The 13,720-nt window shown below is 33.8% G+C and overlaps 1 protein-coding gene across 3 annotated transcripts in view; it reads left to right on the top strand.

Annotated features, from left to right (window-relative positions):
• Positions 1-13,720, top strand: part of LOC148939503 (protein Wnt-5b-like) — a 199,038-nt gene that overhangs the window by 177,600 nt on the left and 7,718 nt on the right. For all 3 annotated transcript variants that reach the window (XM_089107088.1, XM_089107090.1, XM_089107091.1), the window contains exon 7: positions 9,569-9,736. In XM_089107088.1, the coding sequence (XP_088963214.1) occupies positions 9,569-9,736 (168 nt within the window). The remainder of the gene's footprint in view (positions 1-9,568; positions 9,737-13,720) is intronic.

The raw sequence follows: 13,720 nt of genomic DNA, 5'->3' as shown, positions 1-13,720 counted from the left end.
ATCTATCCTGAAATACCGAGGGTTTTAAAGGAAGTGGACCCTCAATAAAATGGTTGATTAAAACTTATTCTCTTGATTAAAAACTTAATGCATCCGGTAAAAAGGTAATTATTAATATGCTTCTTAAATCACCATTTCTTTGTTTCGGTTCCCTGGAAAGCATGGGCGCCCATATGGGGGGCAGGGGGGCTCTTGCCCCCCCCCCGGCTGAATGATGCTACCTTATTTTTATATTTTTGTTCTGAGATTTCTATTATAAAGCATTAAAAGTAGCAATTAGACGAAGTTTGCCCCCCCCTGGAATTCAGCTTATGGGCGCCCATGCTGGAAAGTCAAACTCGTTAAAGCCTCTTAACCTGACGACAATGTTGATGTTTGGCCGTTTTCTAAACAGTCAAAAACCCTCTTAGAAGAAAATACATAAATTAAATTAAAAGTACAGTAAATTATAAGCTCAGTTAATCCTAATAATATATACCAAAATATGACTAAAACCTAATACTTTAGTAACAAGATTACGGGAACTACAACAGAGGATTATGGAAAACAGTCCGCCCAGAACGCATTATATTAAACACCTAACCTAACCAACTCTATATAATAAATATTTACTTAAAAAATACCTCCATATTAGTTTATCTCACTTAGATTATGCTATCTCCGAATACAGACAGAAAAACGCGGTTTTATTCTGATCAAGAGCAACAATGTGGTCGCTATAACACGCATGTACCAATAAATTTATTTGTTCTAGCCAACTTATGTACATGCGTAGGGGGAGGGGGAGCTCGTGGTCTTTCTTCAAAATCCCGAATTTTGGGGCACTTCTTATTCAAATCCTTGGTTCTTTTTCTCAATATTACCACTCCCAGTCCAAAAAAAACCCACGTTCGTGCCTGAACCATGTGTACAAGTTTTTGAAAAATCTTTAATTTTCTCCCTGCACTCTAAGTGCTAACAGTCCTTTTTACAGATACTTAAGCCACAGCACATGTTTTATAAATGGCACTAAACAAACAAAACTATTACTAAATCAGGATGTGTCGAACAGGCTTTTAAAAGCTTTTTGACCAACATGATTTTCATCAGCAGTTGATAATGACAAAAGGAAGTAACAGGTAGTGTTCGACCCATCCGCACAAATCCGACAGACGGACAAACCACCTTATCTTATAAAAGAATGACTTTTCTTGCTTATTTCATTTTAAGTGTTTTTGTAGTAATTGCCTGAAAATAGAAAATGACGACAATAAACGTCATTTTTTGGCTGTTAACTGGAAAATTGGAATACCTTTGTAGCCGCTCATTTTAACGGTCTTTTAATTACTTTTAGAGGGTGGCTACTTTTTGGGTACTGTTTTGCTTAATGGTGCACAACGCTATAGACTCTATCAAGGAAACTAGTCAAACGGGAGAGACAGATACCAGGCTATAATGATTTATGAAACAAAATTGGGCTATATATTTGCAAATTAGGGGGTGGGGGGGGGGTAAAGCATAGCATATATTAAATACGTAACCTAACCTAGGTACCTCCTCCCCCCTAAAACCCAAAAAACAACATTTTAAATATTGTAAATTCAATGAGAAACCACGTTTTGGGATCAATAGCAATTACGTGCTTTACGGATCTCCATACTAAATTGCTATAGAGTCTATTGCGGTGTGTACCATTAAGCAAAACCGTACCACTTTTTGTAAGGACATGTATAGCTCTTTCTTCCGATTTTGCCAAAAGTTTGTTTATTAGTGCTGTTTACCATTCCTGTGCTCTCAGGAATCTGCTGAGAAATTTTCAAATAAATAGGCTATACAAATTCAACAGCGATTTTGAGATGACAGTATTTAGCTTAAACATAACATACTTTTCTAAGAAATGTACTTGAAGTACAAAGTAAGTTTGCAACTATTAGTAGGCTGTATCTTGTATCTAGATTATTTGTATTTAGTCGGTCAGTTGAAGAAAACGAGTAAAAAAGTTAATATTTTGCAGGGCTCAATCCATTTTGCTCCCCCTCATTTTCACTTATATTAGTAGCGGTGACGTCCCCCCCCTATATTACCGCCAGAACTAGCAAGAAGGCAACATTGTAGAGGGATGTTCAAAGATTCAACTCAAACTATTTGCCATTTAAGTATACTTTTTGTAGATTTGTATTTGAAAAAAGTATTTAAAAGCATTTGGAGCATTTGATAGATTTGAATTGGACCTTTAAACATCAATAGCTTTCTTCTTCCCGTTTGCCAGAGTTTGCGCACTTGAAGTATATTCCATTCCTGTATTCTTTTCAGAAATCGGCTGATAAATTTTCAAATAAAGCAGGCTAGGCAAATTCAGAAGCGATTTTAAACTTAGAAAATATTGGGCTTAAACAAAACATGCTTTGCAGAGAAATATATTTAAAATATAAAGTAAATTTGATTTGCTGCAACTTTAGCAGCGATATCAATTTGAGAAATATTTAGTTTAAACAGAATATGCTTTCCCGAGAAATAAACTTGAAATATAAAGCTCGTTTGAAACTAAAGATAGGTTACTTCTTGTATCTAGCTTAGTTGATTTTAAATGTTATACAGCAATTGTCTGAAGATAGACAGAAACGATGACAATAAATGTCTTTTTTGCTTGTTAACTGGAGAATTGTAAAACCTGTGTTGCTGTTCATTTTAACGACCTTTTGATTACCTCTAAAGAGTCTTAAGGATGTAAGTACCTTTGTTGTAAGCATTTTTGTAAAGACACCGCGTTTAAAATATATTTCCTCCATATTTGCCGAACATTTGCGTAATTGGGCTGTTTTCAAAAGTGCACTCTTGCTAGGAATTTTTGAGCGTTTTTGTTTTGTTCTTTTTTCTTAGGAACTCTTTGTCTGTACAAAAAATGTCTTTTATATCCAAGGGGTAGTAAGTCAGTCTTGTTATCAAAAACCATAATTTCCAAATATTTAACATAGTTTGGAAAAACAAATAGCCAAATAACTCCAATTTATATATTACGCCACATAATGCCAAAAACACACTACGCGTTCAGTGAAACACATAAAATTATTAATATCTTTGACCCCCAATAAAATTAGATATATAAAACCCAACAGCTAGCTGAATTACATCTCTCAAATTTTAAATAAAAATACCAATGCTTTTTGTGACTGTTACACATTTTTCAGTAAGAGACATGGGCTATGTAAAATCTTCGAACAATCCACCAGAACTATGTATTATTCTGAAAAAGGTCATATTATTCTGTATAAGTATTATTCTGAAAAAGGTCAGGATTTTGTGATATCTTGGCTATGTGCTACAAAGGGGAATTCATTGTTTCGAGGGAGGGGAAAGAAATTCGGAAAAATTCAACTGACTAGTAAATGCCATGCATCTTTATAAGAAAAACTGGATTAATACCTAAATTCTTAGGGGTGAGGACCAAAACTCCCATTCCCTAAATATATGCCTGACTATAGGTTTTTAGGCAGTTTTTTTGGGGGCGGGGTATTGATCATGCCTGCAAAACCATAATTTATGTTGGGATGATATTCATGAAATTTTGAAGGTCATCCTAGAGTTCTTTCTGGAACGCGCCCGCCATATCCTCCTTTCGTTTCAGTTTTAATTTTGATCACTAGACGATCACTAGATCACTAGATCACTAATGTAAACTGATTAATTGTTGACAAATAGGCATGATGTTATCTTGCATAGATCTCCAACAACACCACTTGGGATCATAAAAAATACATTTTTCTGAACCAAAGGTCGTAAATCCAACATATCTGACTTAACACAGTTTTGACAGACGCCTTATCGGGTTATAAACTGTTTGGATTGCACAAAAGTGGAATTTACGGTATTCTGATGAAAACAAATAAAAGAGAAATAAATTGGGAAATTTAAATATTCATCAGAGTAAAAAGATTGACTCGAATACAAACTTGTTTTGCCTTATCGCCAGCTGCTACTATTTGCCATTATTAAATTAAGTGGCATCCTCTTAATTTTTGGATAGCCGTAGCGAGGGGTTAGGTGCTTTAATGATTTAAGCCTCCTAGATGAAAGTGTGAGCAAAATGAATGACGTCTTAGAAGGTTATCGATTTGAGGCTGCTAGAATACGCTTAGAAATTAATGTTAGAAGACTAAGTCACAAAGGCTAGGAATAAGTGGAGATGGAAAGGTGACGCTGGGCAGTGAAAAGATTGATCAAGTGGACAGCTTCACTTACCTTGATAGTATTATTAGTAAAGATGGTGGGAGCAGTGAAGATGTTAAAAGTAGAATAGCCAAGGCTCAGGGTGTTTTTTCACCAGTTAAAAAAAGTTTGGAGGAATAGGAAGATAAGTCTGCAAACCAAGATTAGAATATTGGAAGCTACAGTGATGACAGTGGTCAAATATGGCTCTGAAGCATGGGCGCTCCGAAAAGCGGATGAATTACGGCTGGATGTTTTCCAGTGAAATTGTTTAAGGATTGTTCTGGTTACCCGGCTGACTAACCTTATTTCAAACAATAGGCTGTATGGAAGATTTGGTTCAGTACCGCTCTCTAGGGCTATTAAATAAAAAAAAACAAGTTTTTTAAACTGAAAGTAAGGAACGGCGTTGAAACTTAAAACGAATAAAAATTATTCCGTATATGAAAGGGGCTGTCCCCTCCTCAACGCCTCGCTCTTTGCGCTAAAGTTTTTTATTGTTTTAAAAAATAAAGTTGTGAGACAGAGTCAAACTTTAGCGTAAAGAGCGAGGCGTTGAGGAGGGTACAGCCCCTTTCATATACGGAATAATTTCTGTTCGTTTTAAGTTTCAATGTCGCTCCTTAATTTCAGTTTAAAATACTTGTTTTTTTTATTTAATTTTTGATCGTTTTTTAGTTAATGCAGCTTTTATTTTGGCTCACGTTCATTGAATAAGTAAACAAAATTTGCATAAAAATTTTACTTTTCTTTTGCTAAATGGCTGTCTCTAAATTTGGTTCTGATGTAATTTACAAATTAACTTACGTAACGATCTTGTATATTTGTATATTTTTCTTCTGGTAAAAAATACAAAGTTGCAGATTTTTGCAGATATGAGCTTGAAACCTATGTAATAGGGTTTTTTGATGCGCTGAATCTGACGGTGTGATTTTCATTAAAATTCTTTCACTTGTAGGGGATGTTTCCCCCCTCTTTAAAAATCATGTAAATTTTCTCAGGCTCGTAGCCTTTGATGAGTAATACTAAACTTAAAAAAAATTATATATTTAGAATCAGCATTATAAGCCCATTCTTTTGATACATTTATTGACATCAAAATTCCGTTTTTAAAAGTTTCGATTACTATTGAGCCGTATCGCTTGTTTTTTTTATTACGTATATGTTATTACGTATATGAGGGGGTTCTCCCCTTATTCAATACAACGCCCTTTACGTTGAAAGTTAAAAAAATTTTTAATTCACAAACCCCTGAATCACAAAGGCCGTTTAATTAGAATAGATAGCTCTTTTGAAAGCACTAAAAAAACTATAGCGTAAAGAGCGAGGTATTGATTGGGGGGAGAACCCCCTCATATACGTAACAACTTCTGTTCGTTTTAAGTTTTAATGTTGCTCCTTACTTTCAGTCGAAAAAACTTGTTTTTTTTAATCTAATTTCTGATCGTTTTTTAAATAATGCTTGGAAATCCTGCGCCTCCTTCATAGAAATGTCCCTTACCCCAAAGAAACATCATCCACGGAAAGATTCTCCCTAGTAACCCCCTCCTCCAGCCCACCCCACCAGAAAAAAATCCTTCCTGAAAATGTCTGTATACTTCCCAGTAACCAATACAATATGTAAGCAATGGGCAAAGTTCATAACTGGCAGCCCTTCCCTTGGAAACTGTGGGGGATTAAGTCATCCTAAAAGACATATTTATTAGATTTTGGACTATTCTGAACAAAATGGCTATCTCAAAATTTTAATTGGGTGACTTTGAGAAAAAATGAGCGTGGGAGGGGGCCTAGTTGCCCTCCGTTTTTTTGTCACTTAAAAAGGGCACTAGAACTTTTAATTTCCGTTCCAATGAGCCCTCCTACGATATTCTAGTACCACTGGGTCGATACGATTACCCCTGGAAAAAAAAAACAAATAAACCCGCATCCGTGATCTTTCTTCTTGCAAAAAATGGAAAATTCAACATTTTTGTAGATAGGAGCTTGAAACCTCTACAGTAGGGTTCTCTGATACGCTGAAAATGATGGTGTAATTTTCATTAAGGTTGTTTATTTTTGAGGGGGTCTTTCCCCCTTTTTCGAAAATCAGCCAAATCTTCTCAGGCGCGTAACTGCGGATAGGTAAGGTTAAACTTGATGGAACTTATATTTTTGAAATCAGAATTAAAATTTGATTCTTTTGATGTATCTATTGGTATCAAAATTCCGTTTTTTAGAGTTTCGGTTACCATTGAGCCGGGTCGCTCCTTACTTACAGTTCGTTACCACGAACTGTTTGATAATGAAAGAATGGTGGAGGTGGCTAGAGCACGTTGTGCGGATGAAGAATGACAGATTGCCGAAGATTGGTCTTTTCGGCCAACTGTCTAGGGATAAACAAATAGGTGGTTGTCCTTGTCTGGGGTGGAAGGACGTCATAAAGAAATACTTAAAAGAAAAGGGAACTTTTTGGGCGGGTGTAAAAAGGGAGGCTTTGAATCGATTGGGATGGGGGAGGAGCGTGCTTAGCTGTGTTGACCTCAGGTGGCTTGGTGCTGCGGTGAGTTGTTAGTAGTAGTAGTAGTACAATATTACATAAAAAGATTGTAGATAGAAATATTAGAACTACCATTCCTGAGCGTATACTGACGTACGGTAAATGCAGTTTGGAAACCTGTAACAGACCGCCAAGGCCATATCCAGGGGTGGGGGGGGGGGTTTGAACCCCCCTCCCCCGAAATGTTTGTCTGACTTGTAAAAACGTAACAAAAATGGATAGAAACAAATTTTGTAAGCGTTTTTTTTGTGACCCCCCCCCCAAAAAAAAAATGAGTGAAACTCCTTCCGAAAAAAAATCCTGGGAACGGCCTTGCAGACCGCCACAGATCTGTTTACTGCAGTTTTATACCATCTTTGAAACAAAATATACATTTACGGAAGATGTGCTATATAACATCCATTTTTTCTGCTTTGAAATTGACATCCCTGTGTGTCTCACAGCCTGCAAACGCATTGCCGTAGAGCAGTAACTTACGCAGGGGAGGGGGTGGAAACCCCCTATGATGTCCTATTTTTTCTCTTCAGCCGTTATTATTTGCATTATCAAATAACAGTTGTATAGGAGGTCGGAAAATGTTTATTGTTGCCCCTCCTCTGAAAAGATTGTGTCTGCCATAGAGATCGAAAAAACAATAAATCCCATATTTTTTTTGTTTTCGCTGTTTACTCTACTCTTCCATCACAGTATAAGCATATATGAATACTTATACTGTACTGTGTGTCCCATTCTGAAAGCTCAATTTTAAATATATTAAATATATAGAATTAAATATATGTTCTGGATCACAGAGTAAAATCTGATTGAGGCATCTTGTTTAATCTGTCAACTATTGTTTAGCCATCTCTCTATCCATAGCTGCGCTACCGCGCCCCATTCTTTCTGGTGTAATATGTAGTGTAGTGAGCGCCAATCTTGGATTATTTTTACTTTTGAAGAAATTAAAATCTATGTTTTCTGATTTTTTGGTATGTAAATGTTCTCCATTCTTTAATTTCATTAAAGAGTCTCCTATTGAATAAGACAGGCTTTGAATGTTGGAGGTTTTTCGATAAACAAGTCGAAATAACTAAAACAAATCTATCATCTAGACCTGGTATCCATTTAAATATCTTATGAAAGAATTCCAAAGAATTCTTCACAAGTTCTTCACGGAGAAAAGCTTCAACACTGTCATTTGTCAACGTCCCTTCCAATAAAATGTCACTTCTGTTTTAAGGATCATTTGTTCCAATAATTCAACAATTTTGTATGAATGTATGGTCACATAAGCTATGTTAGAATGCAAAGGTTTTCTTTTTCCTGTTCACATTTATTGACTGGCTAAATATCTTAATTTCTAGGTTTCTAACATAAATAAGTTGTGCTGCATCCAGAGGGATTAGATATTCCCCCCTTTTTTCTCCAAATATGACTAATTATTCTGAAATTTTTGGTTATTGGTAATTGAATCACTACGGAAGACCTGAAAATTATCTTTTACATTGTTGAACCCATCCCCCTCCCAATTCGAAACGTTAGAGTAAAAGGATACGGTTGCAAATGATATGCAATAATCATAGCTTGATCAGTTGTAGTAATTTATTTTGTTCTCAAATTATATTTTTAAATAAGTTTTATTTGACATTACATATCTGCATTTTGACATTCAGGGAATTTATAAGAAAATTAAATTTAGGATAAAGTGAAAGAGATGCAGTACATTGTATTTTGTGATAATATACTACTTGTATAGCTAGCTTGGTCTTTCTTTTATTGCATTTATTTTTCCACACTATAGACGCTTAGTAAAAAACATACAATATCGGCTGTTTTGTGGATGTTATTATTATAATATTATTATAATAATATTATATAATGTTATTATTATATGTTATAATATTATTATAATATTATAATATTATTATAATATATTATAATATTTTCCAAATCCAAGTCTCTTTGTTTCTTCTTACCTTATTTGACTTTAGCTTAAGCAATCTTAAAAACACCAAGGGTGCAAATAGAGGAGAGGGAAGGAAGGGGAGCAATTGCCCACTTAGATTTCGAAAAATATGTTTTGGGGTATTTTATTCAAAAAATTGAAAAAAAAATGAAAATTTTCCCTCCTTTGATTTTAAATTTACTTCTTAGCATTTTAATTTTAAATTAAAAAAAATGCCATTCTGTCTATATTTTTTTTAAATTCTGATCACTGAAAAGCATAATAGTTTTGTAAATAATTATTTAAGTTTGAATAGCTGTTTACATATTTTTGAACAACTATTTTTTCGGGTATAATTTACGCAGTTGGTCTTTGTTATTTATTTTATCTTGGATTGTTGACAAAAAGGGGTTTTATATAGTATTATTTTAGGGGGACAACTTTTGGACAGATATGAAGTGAGGAGGAAGTAAGTTCGAACATAAGGAGAAAAAATGGGACGAATTACTTAAGCAACATGCAAAATTGTGACTCTTAATGGGGCCTGAGGCCCTCCCTATTTACGTGCCTAGTATGCAACCAAATAACTATTTATTCATAATGTGTCCCTAATCTGAGACAGGGGATCTAAAAATTCAGATTCTCATTGGGCCTAAAATTTAACTTCTTAAAATCTTTGTGGCTATCTACAAGATTTTAACTACTCTCCAAATGCATGCTCCAAATATGTATGCTCCAAATATGTATGCTCCAAATATGTATGCTCCAAATATGTATCCAAATATGCATGCTCCAAATATGTATGCATTTGAGCATGCATGCTCCAAATGCATGCTCAAATGCATAAACTACTCTCCAAATGCATGCTCCAAGATTGAATTTTGAAATTACTCAGATCCATCTTTTTAAGATATCTTTTTTAGGCGACTACTTGAAAGATAAATATGACGGAGGAACAGAGGTTAAAGTAAACAGAAGGGGAAGACTCCAAGTTAAAAACCCTTCATATGCCGTACCTACAGCAAACGAATTGGTATTTATTGATGAATCGCCAGATTATTGTATACAAAATACAACCATAGGCTCACAAGGTATTTTTTAAATTATCAACTTTTCTAACCTAATAGTTTTATCCAAAATAATAAAGTGTATCGCACATATTTTTGGAAAGGAGCTAGAACAAAATAGAGAAAAGTTACTTCTCTGTTAGAACAAAATAGAGAAAAGAAAACTCACTACTCTAGTGAGTTTTTATCCGTTGATTGCACTTTCAAAGGCAAATTCACTTTAAACGATGTAGAGAAAAACCAGATGATTGGCACATAAATACGCTGTGGTGCTTGAAAGCTCTTGTTTTAATAGAGGATTTGTTTGTAGGGCCTGAAATTTTCAAAATCTTATAATGATTTTCTTATTATTTTTCTAAATTTCGAAACAGTGTATTCTTAGAATACTAATCTGAAACTGTATGTCTCATTTCGTTTGGCACTGCCACTCAAAAGAAATTTACTGGAGCAATATTTGTCATCTAACCCTCTTTCAAAGATAATCTCCAGCAAAATTATTTCTAATCGTCAACTCCAAAGTTAAAAAGAATTACAGATCCAAAACAAGCAGAAAAAAATTAGTAAATATTTGTCACTTAAGCCAACATAATTTAAGCTTTAGCTGTTTTTTTTTTTCATTCTAAGAACTATGGAAATTAAAAACAAAATTGGAAATATATTGGTTCAAAGTGATACAAAAAATATTGAAATTGAATCGAAAAAAATTCTTTTTTAACTCCAAAGCCTTTTTAACTGGAGAGAGCTGCAGGCACCAGTGAGCAGAGAGGTGGAGGGAGGGGAGGGGGATGAAAAAAGTGGAGAGGGGATGGGTGCTTTGGCTATCTAAAAACCACAGCTCTTCTTCCAATATTTGTATTGTGTTTGTGTGTGCACTTTTTTTCATACACACTGAAAACAGACTAAACTCAGCCAGTTAGAAGCTGGAAAATGCACGGACATTAATTTTGAAACAATGAGAATGAAATAGGCAAGAGAAATTAAAAATACGTAAACTAAATGAAAAGTGTAATTAAAGAAAAAACTAAAATGTCAGACTTGCTTTATCTAAAAATAGATATAACCTTTATTTTGGATCAAGGAAAATCGCAAAACGAGCAAGTACTTTTTCAAGTCGAAAAAGGTTTTGATGAGACCGCTCAAAATCACATTCTCGTTTGTCAATGTGTTACCTTAAAAGGTAACTTGGAAACCTTTAACCATGTTGCATGGAAACAATCACAATATAAAATAATTCTTCTAAGAATCTGGAATTCTTTTACATGCAGAATTGAAGCAGAAGAAGTCAAATAAAACAAAGCTACATTAAACATAAAAAGAAAAAACTATTTGCTTTTTTTAACTTCCCTCGTTATTGCACTTCTGACACTATAGGTTCTTTGTTTAAATTATATAAAAAAACGAGTTTTTTTAACTGAAAGTAAGGAACGACGTTAAAACTTAAAACGAACAGAAATTATTCCGTATATGAAAGGGGCTGTCCCCTCCTCAACGCCTTGCTCTTTACGCTAAAGTTTTTTATTGTTTAAAAAAAATAAGAGTTGTCAGAAAGTCAAACTTTAGCGTAAAGAGCGATGCGTTGAGGAGGGGACAGCCCCTTTCATATATGGAATAATTTCTGTTCGTTTTAAGTTTTAACGTCGTTCCTTACTTTCAGTTGAAAAAACTTGTTTTTTCTATTTAATTTTTGATCGTTTTTGAATTAATGCAGGTTTTGATTTTGGCTCACCGTATATAAATAATTAAAACAAAATTTGCATATTAATTGTACTTTTATTTGGTTGAATGGCTTTCTCGAAAGTTGTTTAATTTTATTTACGAACGTTTTTATTAGTAATAAATATGCGTAACTTACGAAATAACTTACGTAACGAACTTCTATATTCATATATTTTTAATACGTATATTGGGGGGTTCGCCCCCTAGTCAATACTATGCTCTTTAAGCTAAAGTTCGAACTTTGTTCCAATTCTTTAAAAATAAACGCTTAATCACAAAAGCCGTTAATTAGAATAAATATCTCTTATGAAAGTACTAAAAAATCTTTTGCTTAAAGAGCGAGGTATTGACTAGGGGGTGGACCCAATCATATACGTAATATTTTCTGTTCGTTTTAAGTTTTGATGTTGCTCCTGTTGTAGTTGAAAAACTTGTTTTTTTATATTTGATTTCTGATCTTTTTTTAAATAATGCTGGGAAATCCGTCGTCCTCTTCATAGCAATGTCACTTTCCCCATGAAAACTTAATTCATGAACTTTGGGGGAACTTTGGGGGATTAAGTCATCCTAAAAGACATACTTATCATATTTTCCGTCTTCCGTCGAAGTATACAGAAAACGTCTGTATACTTCCCAATAACCAATACTATATGTTAACATTGAGTAAAGTTCATAACTTTCAGCCCTCCCCCCGGGGACTTTGGGGGATTAAATCATCCTAAAAGAAATTTTTATCATATTTTCGACCATGCTGGACAAAATGGCAATCTCGAAATTTTGATCGGGTTACTTTGGGAAAAAAATGAGCGTGGGAGGGGGCCCACTTGCCCTCCATTTTTTTGGTCACTTAAAAAGGGCTTTAGAACTTTAAATTTCCGGTCCAATGAGCCCTCCCACAATATTTTAGGACCACTGGGTCGATACGGTCAACCCCCGGATAAAAGAAAAAAGTAAATACTCATCCTTGATCTTTTTTTTGGCAAAAAATAGTAAATTCCGTTTTTTTGTAGATAGGAGCTTGAAACCTATACAGTAAGGTTCTCTAATATGCTGAATATGATGGTGTGATTTTAATTAAGGTTCTATAGCTTTTAGGGGGTCTTTCCCCCTTTTTTCGAAAATCAGCCAAGTTTTCTTAGGCACGTAACTTTTGATGGGTAGGACTAAACTTGATGAAACTTAAATATTTGAAATCAGCATTAAAATCTGATTCTTTTGATGTATCTATTCGTATCAAAATACCGTTTTCTGGAGTTTCGGTTACCATTGAGCCGGGTCGCTCCTTACTTACAGTTCGTTACCACGAACTGTTTGATTTGAGGGTTTACATTTTCAGTTGTTCGCTAATTTTTTGTTTATTTACCTTTTTTTCTCTCATTTACGATTTCTTAGCCTATGTTAGTTTTTCTTGTTTTTTTTTTCTTTCGTTTTTTCTTTACTGTTGAAAAACAAAAACAAAAAAATTTGGATATAGAGAACCTTGGGTGTTGGCTTATATCTTTTTATCGCATTAAAAAAAAGTATTATCTCTTTTTAAGTTTTTACTTCTCTTTAAAGGCAGAATACAATAAAAAAAAAATCTAATGAAAAATTTAAAGTTCAGACAATTCATTGGTGGTAATATCTTTAAGATAGTTTCACAAGAAGAATTTCTTGCTTTTTTAATTTTATGTTATAATATCGATTTAATAAAAACATTTTCGTTCTTCATCATTTTTTCTTCTTGCTTTGGATGGAGATTCCAATGTAGCTTAAAAGAATTATTCAATAAAAAGTCTAAATCTAGGCAATGCGTTGAAAAATATTTATGAAAAACTGTGTTTGAACTAAAACTAAAATTACTGAAAACCAAAAAAACTGAATTAGAATACATTTTAGTTATTAAAAACAATTTTCTATCTAAAATTCATTTTGATTGCTTTTTTCCAGATTGACTTTAGACAAGTGTTTTTTCTTGATCATTCACCCAGAAACACATCAATCAAACATATTTCATTTGATTTTGAAATTCCTCTCGCAAAAGCCTAGAGGTTATTTCCTGTAAAAATGTTTCTATGGAATTTCTAATTTTCCAGAGAGAATATTGTCTTGTATTTTTAGCTTTTTCTTATTCATCGTAAGATGGAATCTTATGAAATTGATTGCCTAGTTTTATAAAGTTGTATACTGTTAAATGCTAGAATATATTGTTTTCATTAAATATTACCGTCAACGTTAAAGTTAGCGGTATGCTATTAAACATTGAAATAACCTTTCGCGTAAAAATTTGCACACTACCTTCTGGCTGTGGTA

This window comes from Artemia sp. Qi Xiang Cuo, chromosome 21 (assembly GCF_049724085.1).
Source record: "Artemia sp. Qi Xiang Cuo chromosome 21, ASM4972408v1, whole genome shotgun sequence".
Lineage (NCBI taxonomy): Eukaryota > Metazoa > Arthropoda > Branchiopoda > Anostraca > Artemiidae > Artemia > Artemia sp. Qi Xiang Cuo.
Note: the sequence above shows the minus strand (reverse complement) of the source record. Positions and strands in the feature narration are given on the sequence as shown.